Source organism: Acomys russatus, chromosome 8 (genome assembly GCF_903995435.1).
Source record: "Acomys russatus chromosome 8, mAcoRus1.1, whole genome shotgun sequence".
In the NCBI taxonomy this organism is placed as follows: domain Eukaryota; kingdom Metazoa; phylum Chordata; class Mammalia; order Rodentia; family Muridae; genus Acomys; species Acomys russatus.
In genome coordinates, this window is record NC_067144.1 from 17,403,061 (window position 1) to 17,419,986 (window position 16,926).

The following is a 16,926-nucleotide window of genomic DNA, read 5'->3' on the forward strand; positions in this document are numbered from 1 at the left end:
TCCCTTTCTCTCTCTCTCCCTCTCCCTTTCTCTCTCTCTCTCTCTCTCTCTCTCTCTCTCTCTCTCTCTCTCTCTCTCTCGTTTTTCCAGAAAGGGTCTCTCTGTGTTAGCCTTGGCTGCCCTACACTCACTTTGTAGACCAGGCTGCCCTTGAACTCACAGAGATTCACCTGCCTCTACCTCCCGAGTGCTGGGATTACAGGTGTGCGCCACCATGCCCAGCTTGTCTCATTCTCTTTAGGTGAGTAGGCTCATGGGATGCAGGCTTATTAAGTAGTCCCAGCACTCAGGGAGACAGAAGTAGGTGGATCTCTGCGTGAGGGCAGCTTGGCCTACAAAGCCAGGGCTACACAGAGAGATCCTGTCTTGAAAACCAAAACAATAACAATAAAAGTTAGCACCCCTCAGAGCTGGGCACGGTGGCAAAAGTTTGTAATCCCAGTTCTGGGAAAGTGGAGGGGGTACAATCAGGTGTTCAAGGCCATCCCTGGCTTAATATAAGGAATTTGAAGCCAGCCTAATCTAAATAATACATTGTCTTTAATGTTAATGTTTATATTTTGTTTTTTTTCTAGAGTTTGTATAGCCTTGGCTGTCCTGGAACTCACTCTGTAGAACAGGCTGGCCTTGAACTCAGAGATCTACCTGCCTCTGCCTTGGCCTCCCAAAAACTGAGACTAAAGGTGTGTGCTGCCACTGTCCATATTTATGTGCATGCACCAGCTTGTCTCTGTGTGCACCATGAACATACAGAGAATTCCCTAGAACTTAAGTTACAGGTAGTTGTGCGTGTCTGATGTATATGCTGAAAATCTAACCCAAGACCTCCTCAAAAGCAGTATGTGAGGTTTTTTGTTTTTTTGTTTTTTTCCCAGACAGAGTATCTTTGTGTACCCTTGGCTAGGCTCGATTTGTAGACCAGACTGGCCTCGAACTCATAGTGATCCACCTGCCTCTGCCTCCCAAGTGCTGGGATTAAAGGCGTGTGCCACCATGCCCGGCTGGCAGTATGTGCTCTTAACCATCTCTCCAGCCATCTCTCCAGCCTAAACCCTGTCTTAAAACAAAACAACAAACAAACAAATATTGTGTGTAAAATCCAGCTCCAGGAAATCGGAGGCTATCTTCTGACCACAAAGCACACACATACATGTGGCATATCAAGAAGTTGTCACCTTCTAACATGCCACACGTTTTATCTGCTTGTTGTCTTGGTTTTCTTGGGGCCTCCATGGGCAGGAATTACAGGCAAAAGAGTCTGCCTTGCCCCCTAGTGTAGGGCGCAAGAGGGCATAAGTTTTAGTTTGTTCACTGCCCTCCAAGCCTACACCATCTGGTCATTCAATAAATTAGTGAATAAATGAACAGATCCATCAGTCCTAGCTAATTGATGCAAAAATAGTTAGGAAATGTACATCTGAGGCTATTAAATTCACTCCACCCCACCCTGTAAAGTCAAGCAAAGGAACGAATATATCCATCTCTCACTTCCCCTCTCCCTGTTTTGACACGTAGCTCAGGCGGACTGGCACGCCCTACGGCTGGAGCAGAGGGTGGCCTTTGAACTTGTATTCTGCTTGCCCAGTCAGAATACTGGGATCACAGGCGAGAGCCACGCGGTTTGACTCCTAAGTGTTTGTTGCTGTTAGAATGGGGGCCTAGCTACATGTAATTCGGCCTGGCCTCAAATTTGTGACGTGATCCTCCTACCTCAGCCTCCCGAATGAGTACTGAGAATAACAGGAAAGGGCCACCACGCCGTTTGCCTCTAGAAAGAGAAAGGTGTAGAGAGGAAAAGAGAACAAACAAGAAGAAGGTAGCGGTCCTTTGCCTTCGTGCTCTAGGTTTTTCTTTCCTCTGGTTGGATCCCAGTCTCTGTTGCAGGAAGACTCAACTTTTTCTTCACCTTCTAGCCAAGTTGGAGGAAGGACCCAAACTAAGGCGTAGTTATGGCAACGGACAGGCCCACCCCTTTTTTCCCCGGTTAGGACCTTTGCCTCTTTCTTAGTCGACTACAATTTTGCCTGTGTTTGTCCCGAAATAATACGTGATGCCGCTCACAAAGACGAAAGGACAGGAGAAGAAGGTAAAATGCCCGAGCGTGGCTTGGCTGAGCGGGGCCTCTCCCTAGCTTTTGCTTTCCGGCGGAGTGCAAGCGGCCTAAGCGCGGAAGGGGGCGGGGCGTGCATCCCACAAGGCCGCGCGGCGGGCCCTCCCTTCCTCTTTCCGCCATCTTGGCGCCTGTGTAGGTGAGCGGAGTTTTTTGCTTCCTTTCTTCAGGGTCCGATTTCTGGCGTAGGTTGATCTAGGTCGCTCGCCGAGGCAGCCCTACATCTCGGAGAGCCCGGCCGGCAGCGATTTCTGGGGATTCCAGGAAGAGGGAGGGCGGGATGGAGGAGATGCGACACTGATGGTGTTGAGCCCTGGCTGGGGAGGAGGGAAAGCTCGCGCTAGTCAGAGTTGCTCCTCGGGCTCCGGAGGAGGGAATGGATGGGTGCGTTTAGTCCGCCTTGCTTGCCCAGGAAGCGGTGGTCCCCGCGAGATGAGCTCCCCGCTCAGAGCGGGACCTTGCGTGTGTCGCCTGTGCACTCAGCGGAGTTCTGTCCAGTGGCAGAGGCGTGAGTTTGCCTCTGGCTTGCTTAGGTCCAGCCACCCAGCTCTTGCCCGCATGTCCTAGCCCTGAGTTGTCATCCATTCACAGAAGTCTGAGTGTTTTTTGCCAGACTCTGCTTCTGTAGGTGGCACGGCGTAGGTAAGCGTGCCCCGTGCCTGAAGTGCTACTGAAATCCATCCAACACGTTCACGAAATGGAGGTGACAGGTAGGAAACGTAACGTGCTGCATGGTTTTCAGTTGAGCTCTCGTTTGTTTTTCAGGCCTGCTGGGAACAGGGCTTCTAAAACGCGACTATGTCTGGGAGGTAAGCAATCCGAATATTGTTACTTCCATTTTTCTTTCTTTTTCTTTTACATTAAATAGATGTGTAACCCAAGCTTAAGATAGTGCGGGAGGGGAGCTACATATTTGCTGGAGTAGGAGTTACAGGTCATGGTGGTTTGCTTAAATTAAGGGAAAAGGTAGTAATAGTTTGTTCATTACGTCTTTTTTATGTGTCCCAGGCTGTGGTGCAAAGCCATTTTTGCTGGCTACAAACGAGGTCTCCGGAACCAAAGAGAGCACACAGCTCTTCTTAAAATTGAAGGTGTTTATGCCCGGGATGAAACGGAATTCTACTTAGGCAAGAGATGTGCTTACGTGTATAAAGCAAAAAAGTAAGTGTGGGTTTTGATGCCTTTTAACTTTTAGTTTTCTCGTTTTCCTACTGAACTGTAGAGGTGTTAGTGAAAAATCAATGCTGTTCTTCTTAGAGGCCACGAACTTAGTAGGAAATTAGAGAAGTGTCCTTTTGTCAGTGGCACTGGATATGGGTGCTGTCGCCTCTTACAGATATTACAGTTGTAGAAAGGCCTTGGGTCCATTAAAAAAGAAAGATTACAGCTGTTGATATATCTTGGTTCACTTATTCCTTAAAATGGTAATCACCAGAACAGGTTTAGTTATGCTACTTTTTTGTTTGTTTTGTTTTTGTTTTATGGGTCTTTAGAGATAGGGTTTCTCTGTGTAGCCTTGACTGTCCTGGACTTGATTTGTAGACTAAGCTGGCCTTGAACGCAGGGATCCACCTGCCTCTGCCGCCACCTGGCGTCTTTTCAAGACGAGATTATCTGTGTAACCATGGCTATCTTGGACTCCATTTGTGGACCAGGCTGGTCTCGAACTCAGAAGTCCGCCTGCCTGCCTCCCAGAGTGCTGGGATCATAGGCATGCGCCTCTGGGCCCAGCTTAAAATGGTTACTATTTTGCTCTCTTGTCACTCTTTTCCTACTGAGAATGGAGCATAAGGCTTTATGCACGCTGGGCTATGAGTATGCTTTGTTTTGTTTTCATTTGACTGGTTTTTGGAGACAGCGTTTCTGTGTATAGCCTTGGCTGTTACAGAACTCAACTCTGGAGACCAAGCTGGCTTCACAGAAATCCTGCAGAAACGTCAAGAGTGCCACCACACCTGGAAGTTCTTGTGTCATAATATTATAAAAAATACTTTGTATATATAAACTCTTAAATGAATATTTTATATTTTTCAGTTTCTCAAGGGATTCTGTGTGGAAACTAGAGGTGGAAGCCATTGGGTCCTAGAAAGTGACTGAATTTGGGTCAGATTAGGTTGATGTTTGAGCTCATTCTTGTATTCTTTAAAACCAGCAACACAGTGACTCCTGGAGGCAAACCAAACAAAACCAGAGTGATCTGGGGAAAAGTAACTCGGGCCCATGGAAACAGTGGCATGGTTCGTGCCAAATTCCGAAGCAACCTTCCAGCGAAGGCCATTGGACACAGAATCCGTGTGGTGGGTACAAACAGCAAAATAGATTTAAGGGATGAACTTACTAAGATTTGTGAGTGTAAAGCAAATTCTGCTATGAATTGGTGACTTGCTTAAGAGAACGGTTTAATAGAAAATCTGATTCTTGGCAGAATAAAGCAAGGTGAAGGTGTGTGCACAAATGAATTGCATCTGTATTTCACATCTTGTTAAAGCTGCCTAGGAGGAGAAATATCTTGGACAGAGTTTTTGTTGTTTGTGTCTTTGGGACAAGGTCTCACTGTGTAGCCCTGGGTGGCCTGGAACTTGTTGTGTAGGCAAGGCTGATCCTTTTTACTTTATTTTGAGGCAGGTTCCCACTGAGCTATCCAGGCTGTGGCCTTGAACTAAGTCCTGCCTCAGCCTTCCAACTAGGTGGGTTTCAGGCCAATGCACCCCGCTTGTCTCGTGTCACACGTGTCGTTACTGTCAGACTTGTGTGTGGGAAACATGCTCATGCTAGATCTCAGGACTTTGGCCCAAGTCTTGGACTTAAGATGATAAGACTCCTGTCATTGTTCTTTAGGTGGTAATTTTGGACTCAGTGCCATCATACCTGACTCTAATAACCTGGATTTTAGGGCTGTGAGTTTACATTTATGTATAATTGTGTAGGCAGTGTATACGGGTCAAAGGACAATTCGCTCTTCCACTATGGCAGTTGCAAGAAACCAAAGTGTACCTACTCGCTGAGCCTTTTTTTTATCCTTGGAGTATTGGTTTTTAATGCTGTTTTGGGGGCAGGGTTGATAGCTCAGCTTGGTGGCCAGATTATAGTTCATAACGCCTTGAGCTTAAGTAACAGGAAAAGAAGTGCTGGTTCTTGGAGCTGGGGGGATTGCTCAGTTGGTAAGGTGCTTGTGCACAAGAGTGGGGTTTAAGTTCTTTGCCTGGCTGCCACATAAATTTTGGCACAGCAGTGTCTAGTCCTAGCCCTGGGGAAACAAGAGGATCCCTGGTGCTTACTGGGACAGTGAGCTCTAGTTTCATTTAGTGAGAGGCCTTTCATAGCAGTGAAAAGCACCTGGGTTGAGGGAAATGTACATGCCACACATAGATGAACATGTATCTTTACAAAATGAGTTTTAGTGCCTAAGCATGTTACCTAAGGCCAAATGCAGCATTTGGGGGTGAGTAACGGGGCGATGGGATATTTATCATTCACCTAATGTTTTTAATGCTTCTCTTTTTCTCCAGATGCTGTACCCTTCTCGGATTTAAACTAATGAAAAGTAAATAATAAAAGTGGATTTGTGCTCTTGTATTTTTTTCATAACTAAATTTTTTATGTACTTTAATGCCGGAGCATAGAGTGGTGGGTGAATGAGTTTTAGCAGAATGATTTCCATTCTGCCCCTGGGGTGGAATGCTGTGGAACGCTTGGATGGCGTGCCCTGGGTTTGGGTGCCGTGGATATACAAGCTGAGTGCCGTGTGGCAGATAGTACATACTTGTTCAGGATAAATCCAAGAAGCTCGGTGCAGGGAGTTGGGAAATTTTTGAATGGTGCTTCTCTTGGTGTTTGTTGCCTTTTGGATAAACTAGGGCTGCTAATTTAGGATCGAGTGAGTGGAGGTAATGTGTTCTGAAAGGGGCAGACTGCCACATGTTTTTTCTACCTTGGTGGGGTGGGGGGTGCCCTGGAAAATGGCAGGTGGGGAGGCAAGGCAGATCACCATGAGTTTGAGGAATGCTTGATATGCAAAGCCACTCCAGGTTAGTCAAGGCTAACACAAATTTAGTCTCTAAAAAAAATTTTTTTAATGGCTTTCTTTGATTTTTATTTGTTTTAACAAGTAGTTTCAGAGTTGATAACATATTTACAAGAGAGTATGCAGGGCACTAAAATACTTATAGTTTTGAGGATGTCCTGGGAATATGAGGGCATCTTATAGATTGCTAGCAAGTCTTTTAATAACCAGTCTTTGGACTGTAAATGTTTACTACAGGGCAATTAACTGAGAAGCGTTTGAGTCCTTCTTCCCACTAAAATGATGGTGCTAGGACTCTACTGGAGGTTAACTCTACTGACTGGTTAAAGCTGAAACTGACATTCTGCACGTTTAGAAATAAGTACTTGGTGGACTAGTGGGGAGTGCTGTCTCCAAAGTGAGGGAGTGTAACAACTTGGAGCTGGGCATGGTGGTGCACATCTTGAATCTCAGCACTCAGGAGGTAGTGGCAGGTAGTGTACAAAAACCAAAAGAAAAAATTTGGAGGTTGTGGGTCAGTTGAGTTCTCCATCAGATCACAAATGCAGGTTAGCTCCAGATCCCTAGTGGACCTCAGATTGGAAAAATCTAGGTTTCAAGGGTAAGAGGTTCCAGTCTTGGGCTTACTCTAATGTAAACTCCCCTAAAAGCCCAACAAAGCAACTTGTGTTTGTGGCTCAGTTAAAATGTCAACAACCCCAAGAATAGAGAAATGAAGCATGTATAATGTTATGTGAAAAGTACATAGTGGAAAAGCTAGGTGTCTCAGACTAGGACAAAGGTCTTACGAAGCAAGGCATAAAAGGAGCCTTTCAAGTTTTGCTGAATGGAAAGTCACAGGAGGTGTGAGGTTAAGTGTTTTGACCCCCCCCCCATTCGAGTGGATTCCAGAAACACTAAAACTTAGTTTTCTAAAAACTTTAGTTTTAAAAGCAATTGATTATGAGGGTTTCAAAGATTTTCCCCTGTTTGGTGGTTGTATAGGTAAGTAGGCTTACAAGGTTGAGGCAGCTGAACAAGAGCAGTGACTGGATTGTGTAGTATGGAGGGGTAGGGAAGAAATGGGCAGTTAAGGAGAGGAAGATTGCGCCTCCTTTGACGGATAAGGAATGATTTGTATTTGCCATGTCAAGTGAGCTTTGTGTTAAGACTTTAAACATGTAGCTAGAATCTATCCTACCATAATCCTGGTTGTTGTATAGGTAGCTTTGGCAGTTAAACTATGGTGCTGGAATGGGCTGAAAGGATCTGGCTTACAGGACTACTCAAGCTGTTGGGTACCACGTTAGTGAATGAAGTAGGACAAGCTGCTTCTCAAGACGCCGCCCCCACGCCCGTCCGCTCAGCGCTAATCCCCGCCAGACCCGGGTTCCCACAGCTCAGTTCACGTGGGCTGCCCGGCGGCGTTCATTGGCTAGCACGGCGCCTCGCGCGGTCGCCGCTGCCCTCGTCCTCCGCCGGGCCCGGCGTGATGCCGGCCAATGGCGAGGCGGCTGACGGCCCGCCACCTGTCCGCGGCCAGGGCGGGCGGCGGTGGGGAGGCGTCGCGCTCCATGGAAACGACGCCGGCCGGAAGATGGCGGCCGCTGGGGCAGGAGGAGCGGGCTGCCCCGGACCTGGGCCGCGAGGCCGCTGGGGCGGCTGCCTGTGGATGCGAGGCGTCCTGCTCGTGCTTGGCGGGCTCCCAGCTGGCGCCGCGGCTGCTCCCGTGTCCCTGGGCACTTCGCCTCCATGTCGGCATCACGTCCCTTCTGACACCGAGGTAGGGCGAAGCGGGGCGCGAGCGCGCGGGGCCAGCGAGTGACTGGAGTACCACGGAGGGTGGGGCGTCCCGGGCGGCCGACTGCAGGTGCCCTGCAGGAGAAACCAGAGCCCGACCCGCTGTCAGCCCCTGCTCCCCGCCGAGCGGCTTGTCTCCTCCCATTCCCTTTAGCCAGTAGCCCCACAAACTTGGGCGAGCATGAATAACAGACTCACTTGTTAAAACAGATTGCTGCCGCACTCCCCCACTCTCTGACTCAGGAGGTCTGGCACGGATCCCCACAATTCAGATTCCTAGATACTGATGCTGCTTACCCAAGTACCACACCGGGAACCGCTTATCTGGAGACTTCGGAAGCAGATGATGGGAGAACCAGAGCTTTTGGGGGGCTATTCAAAGGTCTCTGGAGACAAAGTCCAGCATTTATTTTCTAGTTATTTATCACTTTGCTGCCTTTATCCCATCCCCCTAGCCCTGCAAAGTCTGTTCCTCGTTCTCTCCCAGTGTAAATTCTTCGGCTCACAGTTCAACTCTCAACCTCTGATCTGCTTACCAAAACCACCCCGGTAGAATGCTCTTTCCATTTTCCCGGAACGCCTTATCTGCCCTGTATTCTGGCACTTAACCAGGTTCTACTACTTAGCTTTCAGATCTGCCTTGCAGTGTAATTTAGTCGGAAGATGCCTTGAGATAACATTTGTGTTATACTGAGTCCTCCACTCAGAGGCGGTCCTACACTTAACTACTGTTCAGTGAGTCATTAGGGACCGTAACAAGAAAGCTTTACTAGCCGGGCAGTGGTGGTACACGCCTTTAGCCCCGGCACTTGAATCTCTGACTTTGAGACCAGACTGGTCTACCGAAGGAGTTCCAGGACAGCCAGGGCTGCACAGAGAAACAACAAACAATAACAACAACAAAAAACGTTGCCTAGAAAGTCATTTCAGCCCAGAAAGCTCAACCTATTCATTTTGTGGTAATTTCCAAGAATGTTTTATGTATGTTGTTTAATTACATGAGCCAAAATGTTAGGTGGTTGTGTTATCACTTTTTGCTTTGTGGGGTTTTGTTTGTTTTGTTTTGTTTGAGACAGGGTTTGGTATAGCCCAAGCTAGCCATGAGTTGGAGGATGCTAAGCCGGCTCCTATCTCTCAAACGCCCATGTATGTACCTACATGCAGGGCTTTAGCTTTTATCACGACACTGTCTTTTAGCTGGATTATTTTATTTGTTTTATTGAAACAGAATCCTTTTCTGTAACACAGGCTAGCCTGAACTTGCTATGTAGCCCAGGTTGGCTTCTAAGATGCACTGGATAACATCTCTAAATGTTCTCTGATGTTTTTGTTGTCTCCAAACTTCTTTCTTTTTTAAAAAAGATTTATTTATTATGCTTACAGTATTCTGTCTGCACACCAGAAGAGGGAAGTAGATCTCATTATAGATGGTTGTGAGCCACCATGTGGTTGCTGGGAATTGAACTCAGGACCTTTGGAAGAGCAGTTAGTGCTCTTAACCTCTGAGCCATCTTTCCAGCCCTCAGACTGTAGTCCAGACTGGCCTTGAACTTGCTGTGTAGCTCAGGCTGGCCTTGAATTAGAGATCCTCCTGCCTCAGTTTCCACAGTGCTGAGGTTATAGATATGCAGTGACAGTACTCCTGGCTCTGCTCTTCTCTTACTATCTGCAGTGAGCTTTTCATTGTGGCTGGTGTTCTTTTAAGCGGTATTCCCCTCCGTTTGGTTCTTTCTGTTGTTACCTGCTGGGCTCTTACAATATGCTCATGCTTTAAGCCCATGAGCACATGGGAGCCGCATTAAAGTAGACGCTTCAGTTCAGGTCCAAAGACTTCTCTGCTCACTGCTGTTCCCTCAGCACAGGTGACATCTTCCGCTGGCTCCCATGACTGTTAGGGCTTCATTAGGTAATGGACACTGTGGGCTTCCCCCTCGCTGTCTTCCTCCCATAACTTTGTGCCGCTGTGAGGTGTGAGCACTTGTACCCATCACACCTGCACAGCTCTGTATTCTGCCACTGGCACAAAACCAGAATGGGAAGTGTCCTGTGGCGGGGGGGTGGGGGTGGTGGCAGGGAAGAACCCTTATAAATCAGAGGTACAGTTCCCGTATGTCCAGAGCACAGTCTCACAGGCTGTGCCTTTTTCTCTTCTCGTGCCTTCAAATAGAATTCTTAGGCTGTTTTGTTTTCTGAGTCAGGGTCTTATGTAGCCCAGGCAGCCTGGAACTCACCCTGTATCCTCTGCCAGCCTCCACCTCCCAAGTGCTGGCGTTATAGGACTTTAATCCCAGCACGCAGGAGGCAGAGGCAGGCGGATCGCTGTGAGTTCGAGGCCAGCCTGGTCTACAAAGTGAATCTAGGACAGCCAAGGCTACACAGAGAAACCCTGTCTCGAAAAACTAAAACAAACAAACAAACAAAACAACAGACTGGGACTCTTTCTGCAGCCCAGGCTTGCATTAAACTCACTCTGCAGCCAGGCTAGCCTAGAATTGATAGGCCCTCGGCGCTGAGATTAGCGGTGTGAGCCACCGTGCTCAGCCTCCCTCATCATTTTCTAAAGACTTAGAGTCCGCAAAACCAGAATTTTTGGGCCAGGGGATGATGGCGCACACCTTTAATCCCAGGACTTGGGAAGCAGACACAGGTGGATCACCATGAGTTCAAGGCCAGCCTGGTCTAGAGTTCAGGACAACCAAGGCTATGCAGAGAAACACTGTTTCAAAAAGCCAAAAATTCTGGGATTAAAGGCATGTACCACCACACCCAGCTGGAGGAAGTATTTTAAATGAGTACTACTTGAAGCCAGGTGTGGTGGTCCAGCCCTGTAATCCCAGCACTTGGGAGGCGGAGGCTGGTAGAGGATACAGGGTGAGTTCCAGGCCAGCCGGGGATACATGAGACATGATTCAGGGATTACAAGTGTGCACGACTGGGCCCGGCTTCAAAACTAGAATTTATATGACAAACTACAAATAATTCACAAAGCCTAAGACTCTTTGGCAGTTATAATGATTTACTTCACTCAAGTGTAAAATACTTACCTCTCAGATGATCATTTCGTGGAAACATTTGGGGTTCAGATTATAAGGTTAGGGACTTTTGGCAGGGGTATTACACTTAAAATTTGGCTCATTAATTTTGCTTAGGTCTCAGTTGGGTACTAAAACGAACATACATTATTATATTTAAATTCTACTTAAATAAAATGTCCTGTCAGCCTTTTAAAAAGAGTTTTCAAACTATTCTTCTAGGTCATAAATAAGGTCCATCTTAAGACAAATCATGTCATAAAGAGAGATGCTGACGGGCATTTACGAATCAAGACGGTCTACGACCAAAGTATTGAAGAGTAAGTTTGCTGTTCTTTTGCCAATTGTTTGAGACGTCTTACTATGTTGCCCAAGCTAGTGTCACCTCATTATAGTGCCCAGGCAGACCTCAAACTCACCATCTTCCCGCCTCAGCCTTGTTGTCTTTTATATTGTCAGTCGAAGTATTAAAGATATTTTCATGAGCTGGGCATGGTGGCACACGTCTGTAAACCCAGCACTCGGGGAGGCAGAGGCAGGCAGCTTGCTGTGAGTTCGAGGCCAGCCTGGTCTACAAAGTGAGTCCAAGACATCCAAGGCTGCAGAGAGAAACCCTGTCTTGAAAAACCAAAAAAAAAAAAAAAAAAACCATTCGTGGTTATTTAATATCATACCCATAGATGGAGCTGGACAGGGCCAGAGCAGCTCTCACAGAGAGCCGAGTTGAGATTGCAATTAAAATCTGTTTCCCATGGATAATTTAAAGAGAACAAAGATGGCCTTACTTGACACAGCAGACCTGGCCGACACTTGTCAGTAAGTATCAAGGTTAAAATAAGAGGAGTTGCAAATATAAACCATAATAAGGAAGTTTGCTGCATTGTTAAAGAGATAGATTATCTGATTTATATGTCGTCTGAGGGCGGTCCAGACCACAGGTAGACCACGCGTCTGAGTACTTTATGAAGCGCTCATACAGCAGTCCACACCTTTGTCCAGCCCAGAGATTCTCAATGAATGAGATAATTTTTTGGCCGTGCAGTTCCTTGCTTGGGCCCAGAGTAATGTCTCACACGCCCTAGGGGTACTGAGACTTTGGAAGACAAGCTCTGCGCTTTTATTTAGAACTTCTTAGGGCCCTTGACAGATACCGTCCTGGAAGATGGGGTGGTGCTCTGACCCAGGGTGGCCGCACTTTTGCTGTGTGGTAGTCGAGACTGACTCCAGGGCCTTGTGCCCACTAGGCACATGCCCTCCCCACCAAGCGGTGTCACCAGGCTTTAGAGTGGCAGTTCTTTTTTTTTTTTTTTTTTTTTTTTTTTTTCAGTTCCTTCTTTTTATTAACTCATACACAACTACTTGTCTTCTGGTTTGTTGAAGCAGTAAGTCAGACAACACTTGCCACAGTAATGTCTGTCAAAGTGGCTAGCCATGAACTAGAGTGGCAGTTCTTATGTTTTTCTCCTCATTTTCAGGTTGCTGCCTGAGAAAAGATACCTTGTAAAGGTATGTAATAATAAATACTCATCAATGGCTATGTCACACAGGTACATCTTATTATGTGCTAATTCCATGAAAAAGGAAAACATCCATGGCTGGTTTGTGAATGAGTGAATAAAAGAATTCAGTAGTAAATACATTTCTCACTTTAATAAAGGCAGTTTTCTGATATGTTTAGCAAAACTTTGTTGGTGTTTGACATTAAATTATCATTTTATAATTTGGTATTAAATCAGTATTCTCATCCCTTTTTTTCCGTCTGTCAAGTCTTGGGGGAACAGTACGTTCTGAGGATAGCATACAAAGGCCAATTTTTGTTTTTGTTTTTTGTTGTTGGTTTTTTTTTAAGATTTATTATTTGTTTATTTATTATGTATACAGTGCTCTGCATGCATGTACATCTTCAGGCAGAGGAGGACATCCGATCACAGTATAGATGGTTGTGAGCCACCATGTTGTTGCTGGGAATTGAACTCATGACGTCTGGAAGAGCAGACAGTGCTCTCAGCCACTGTGCCATCTCTCCAGCCCTTGTTGTTGGTTTTTTAAGGGTAATTTTCATAATCTACTGAGAACAGCATTCTCTGGATGGGAATGTTCTTTTTCCTAAGGATTGGCTGACGTGACAGTGTGACATGGCAGAGGCATTACTGATGTCATTGTGGCTGTGTGTGTGTGTGATGTGAGTGCAGGCGCACGTGTGCAGGCTAGCTTTCAGAGCGCTTCTCCCATTCCGTCACGGCTTCACCAGATTGAACAAAGGTCATCAGCGGTCACACTTGACTGGGACGTGCCTCTACCCACTGAGCCGTCTCACCAGCCCCAGAGTTGTGTTTCATATAGATCTCATCTAATCCAGGGAGCGTGTGTGCGCGTGTCTGTGTGTGCATGTGCGTGCATTTTCTTGTGTGCACATACAGGCACAGGTGGAGGTCAGGAGACAACCTTCAGAGTTTGGGCTCCCTTCCACTGAGGATTCCCAGGATGGAGCGAGGGTCCTCAGGGTCATAGAGCAGATGCCGAGCCATCTTGCCAGCCCTCATCAAATTTTTTAACTGTGGAGTCTCACACATGCATGTCAAGCCATCTCTCTGTGGCCCACAGACCTTAATGAGCGTCTACATAAGATTTCCTTAGCACAAGCCACCTCAATACTGGAATCTAAATGACCCTCAAATTTGAAATGGTCGCTAACTGGTGGAAAGTACACCTTCATTAGTGTTCTCGGCCGTCAGTCGTCAAGAGTAAGGCTTTCTGCCTAGCATGGGTGGCACCCGCCTTTAATCTCAGCGTTCGGGAGGCAGAGGCAGGTAGATCCCTCTGAGTTCAAGGCCAGCCTGGTCTACAAAGTGAGTCTAGGACAGCCAAGGCTACACAGAGAAACCTTGTCTCAAAAAAAAAAAAAAAAAAAAAAAAAAAGAGTAAGGCTTTCTAAGGTGTGAGCTGGAGCTGGGGCATTTTCTGCCTAACGCTCTATTCCCAAACTCCACCAGGAGACAAGTTATCACTTCCCCCTGGACTCACTCGCTCTTTGCCGCCTCATGACTTTGGACAGGTGTCTCTATTCCAGAATGCTAGGAGTTTGCTTCCTTTTCCTTATGGCCACTAGTATTCCATGCTTATTTTCTTAAACACACTGTATTCCGTGACTGTAATTTTAACCAGACCTTTCTGTTTTATTTAGAACAAACTTTTCCCACAAGCTATTTCTTATTTAGAGAAAACATTTCAGGTTCGAAGACCTGCCGGCAGGATCTTACTTAGCAGGTATGTGACGTCAGACGTTGATCACTTCCTCCATTCATTTAGCCCTATGGACTCCCCGTTTACCAACATGACAACGCATGAAATGTATAGTAGAATTTCGTTACTTGTGCTTTCAGAAAGTAAGCTGTAAGATATTTAAAAGGGTTGAGAAAGCACCTGCTGAGTGGCCCTGCCTTTCTGTTAAAAGCTGTCCTTGTCTCCGCCTCTCTCCTTCCTCCTCCCTCTTCCCTTCTCCCTCATCCCTCTTCCCTCCTCCCTCTTCCCTCCTCCCTCTTCCCTCTTCCCTCCTCCCTCTTCCCTCCTCCCTCTTCCCTCCTCCTTCCCTCCTCCTTCTTCCCTCCTCCCTCCTCCCTCTTCCCTCCTCCCTCTTCCCTTCTCCCTCATCCCTCTTCCCTCCTCCCTCTTCCCTCCTCCCTCCTCCCTCCTCCCACTTCCCTCCTCCCACTTCCCTCCTCCCTCCTCCGTGTGGTTGTGCTGTTTGCTTTGTGAGGTACTTAGTAACCAAAGTCAAGAGGACTCCCCATAGAACTATCTGCCTAGTTAAATAGCACTGTGACCAAGGCAGCGCTTATTTGGGGCTTAGGGTCCGTGGTGGCGGAGGAGAGGTCACTGGCAACAGGCAACAGACAGCTGGAGCGGCAGCAGAGAGCTCACATCTGGGGCCCTGAGCTGGAAAATAAGAGAACACACTTGAAGTGGCAGAGGTTTTTGAAACCTCAGTGCCCCCATGACATACTCCTCCAGCAAGGCGTCCCCCAACAACCATTAACCAGGGACCAAGTACTCGGATGCCTCAGACTTAGTGGGAACATCTATTTTGAGCCACTACAGTGGCTCCCAGTGTGTGGCTGCATTTTAACTCTTTCTTTCTTTCTAACTTTCGATGCCTGAATGAACTAAAGACAATGTGCAACAAACCAGTACCTACGGAAAGAAAACGACCCGCACAGATACTGCACTGGGGAGTGTGCAGTGCACACCAAGTGTGGCCCGGTTATAGTGCCCGAGGAGCATCTCCAGGTACGTCTCCTGCAGAGTGTATACAAGACGTCCAAAAGCTCTCTCCGCAAGAGAGATGAAAGCACAGAGGCACATTAGCTTGTTTGTGGCACTCTGGAGCAAACCTGGGCCTCCTGCACGCTAGGCAGCTAGGCAGGTGCTCTGCAGCTGAGCTACATTCCCTGCCACGGCAACTCCATTGCCTACCAACAGCTGGTTATGGCTAGGGTGCTGGCTTTAGTTGTCCAGAGTTTTGCAGGCCTGTTTGATACTTTCTTTGATCTATCCACAGTATAGTTGACATTTAGAACAAGCCAGCACACCTAGTTTCACGGTCTAAAACCCATCTACTTCTCTTTTCCCTATCTTAGTTTGCTGACCTTTATAATAGCAGTTATTTGCTTTCGTTGAGTTTATAAATTGATGATCATTTGTATCAAGTAAAAATTTCAGTGAAATAAACTCAAAATAGGGAAGAACAGAACAGAAAAGGAGGTGGGATCTGCGGCCTTGATTTGTTTTGTTTATGAGCTAGAAATCTCACCGCCCAAGTGCCCGCGCTGTGGTTTGCAGCTCATGCCTGCTCAGTCCCTGATTTGGGTGAGGGTGTAAATGAAAGTTAAGTACCGTGTCTCCGATCTCTAATTGCTTAATACCGTCACTTGGCTAACCCAGTCTCTGATGTACTTTTTCACCTGTGTGTGCAGCAATGCAGGGTCTGCCGAGAGGGCAAGTGGCCCTGTGGAGCAGTGGGTGTGCTCGACCAGGAGGGCGTCCAGGATGCAGACTTTGTTCTGTACGTCGGTGCTCTGGCCACTGAGAGATGCAGCCACGAAAACATCATCTCCTATGCAGCCTATTGTCAGCAGGAGGCAAAAATGGACAGGTTAGCTTCCCTCTGAGGCTGGTCCCTAGAGTGCTGTAAGTGAAAGGAGTTTTGCTTCTGCTCAATCCTAAAGAAATAAGTTGTTACATGAAAGAAAGTGAAAATTTCCCCTTGACTATTTTCCTCTTTTCTTAGGGGAAAAAAATGTTTATTCTTTGTGGATCTGTGTGTGTGCCACATGTAGGAACCCAAGGAGGTCAGAAAGGGCATCAGATTCCTTGAAATTGGAGTCACAGGTGGTGGTGAGCCACCACGTGGATGCTGGAAATTGAACTAAGGTCCTCTGGAAGAACAGCCAGTGCTCTTAACTGCTGAGCCATCTTTCTATCCTCTCTTTGCTTTTTTTTTTTTTTTTTTTTCTTCTTTTTTCCCTTGGTTTTTGGTTGTTGGTTTTTCTGAGACTGGGTTTCTCTGTGTTACACCCCTGGCTGTCCTAAACTCTCTTTGTAGACCAGGCTGGCCTTGAACTCACAGCGATTCGCCTGTCTCTGCTTCCTGAGTGCTGGGCTCACAGGCCTGTGCCACCACGCCTTGTTCTCTCTTGGCTTTTTTTCCCCCAAAAAAACTATTATCAAAAGAGAATTTTTTATTAAAATGAACACAAAAGATTGCTATTTTATTGTCTTGTTAATTTCTATTTATGGAAGCAATCTGGACTGTGAATATTTTTACCTTTAACACCACACAATGTAAGACTATTCTCATATGTTATTTATATTACCTACCAACTAACTGAGCATTTTACTTCCTGGGTAAGTCAATAAAAATTAACCACATATGCAAAAGGTTTCCTGTCACACACCAGGAAACTAGTTAAGGGAAATAGTAA

The 16,926-nt window shown here is 46.8% G+C and overlaps 3 protein-coding genes across 6 annotated transcripts in view; 2 read left to right on the top strand and 1 right to left on the bottom strand.

The window, feature by feature from the left end:
• Positions 1 to 2,155, bottom strand: part of Iqcg (IQ motif containing G) — a 28,225-nt gene extending 26,070 nt beyond the window's left edge. The window contains exon 1 of one of the 3 annotated variants that reach the window (XM_051149813.1): positions 2,062 to 2,155. The gene's annotated coding sequence lies outside the window, so the exon portion shown is untranslated. Of the gene's footprint in view, positions 1 to 1,488; positions 1,622 to 1,895; positions 1,942 to 2,061 lie in introns of those variants that run through there. The other 2 variants (XM_051149814.1, XM_051149812.1) reach the window with 2 other exon arrangements.
• Positions 2,156 to 2,791: 636 nt separating this feature from the next.
• On the top strand, positions 2,792 to 5,686 carry Rpl35a (ribosomal protein L35a). 2 transcript variants are annotated; one of them, XM_051150430.1, is made up of 4 exons: positions 2,792 to 2,919; positions 3,119 to 3,271; positions 4,263 to 4,407; positions 5,620 to 5,686. In XM_051150430.1, the coding sequence occupies exons 1-4, from the start codon at positions 2,909 to 2,911 to the stop codon at positions 5,641 to 5,643; spliced, it is 333 nt and encodes a 110-aa protein (XP_051006387.1). In that variant the 5' UTR covers positions 2,792 to 2,908; the 3' UTR covers positions 5,644 to 5,686. The 2 variants fall into 2 exon arrangements, with proteins under 2 accessions (XP_051006387.1, XP_051006388.1); XM_051150431.1 differs by lacking the exon at positions 2,792 to 2,919 and having other exon boundaries at positions 3,108 to 3,271.
• Positions 5,687 to 7,605: 1,919 nt separating this feature from the next.
• The window catches only part of Lmln (leishmanolysin like peptidase), a 45,470-nt gene continuing 36,149 nt past the window's right edge, over positions 7,606 to 16,926 (top strand). The window contains exons 1-6 of the mRNA XM_051149815.1: positions 7,606 to 7,896; positions 11,168 to 11,265; positions 12,421 to 12,451; positions 14,130 to 14,212; positions 15,115 to 15,232; positions 15,919 to 16,097. Of these exons, the coding sequence (XP_051005772.1) occupies positions 7,606 to 7,896; positions 11,168 to 11,265; positions 12,421 to 12,451; positions 14,130 to 14,212; positions 15,115 to 15,232; positions 15,919 to 16,097 (800 nt within the window). The remainder of the gene's footprint in view (positions 7,897 to 11,167; positions 11,266 to 12,420; positions 12,452 to 14,129; positions 14,213 to 15,114; positions 15,233 to 15,918; positions 16,098 to 16,926) is intronic.

Coding starts and splice junctions, on each gene's coding strand:
- Rpl35a (XM_051150430.1), top strand. Junction 3,272..4,262: donor TACGTGTATAAAGCAAAAAA/GTAAGTGTGGGT, acceptor CTTTAAAACCAG/CAACACAGTGACTCCTGGAG. Junction 4,408..5,619: donor TTGGACACAGAATCCGTGTG/GTGGGTACAAAC, acceptor CTTTTTCTCCAG/ATGCTGTACCCTTCTCGGAT.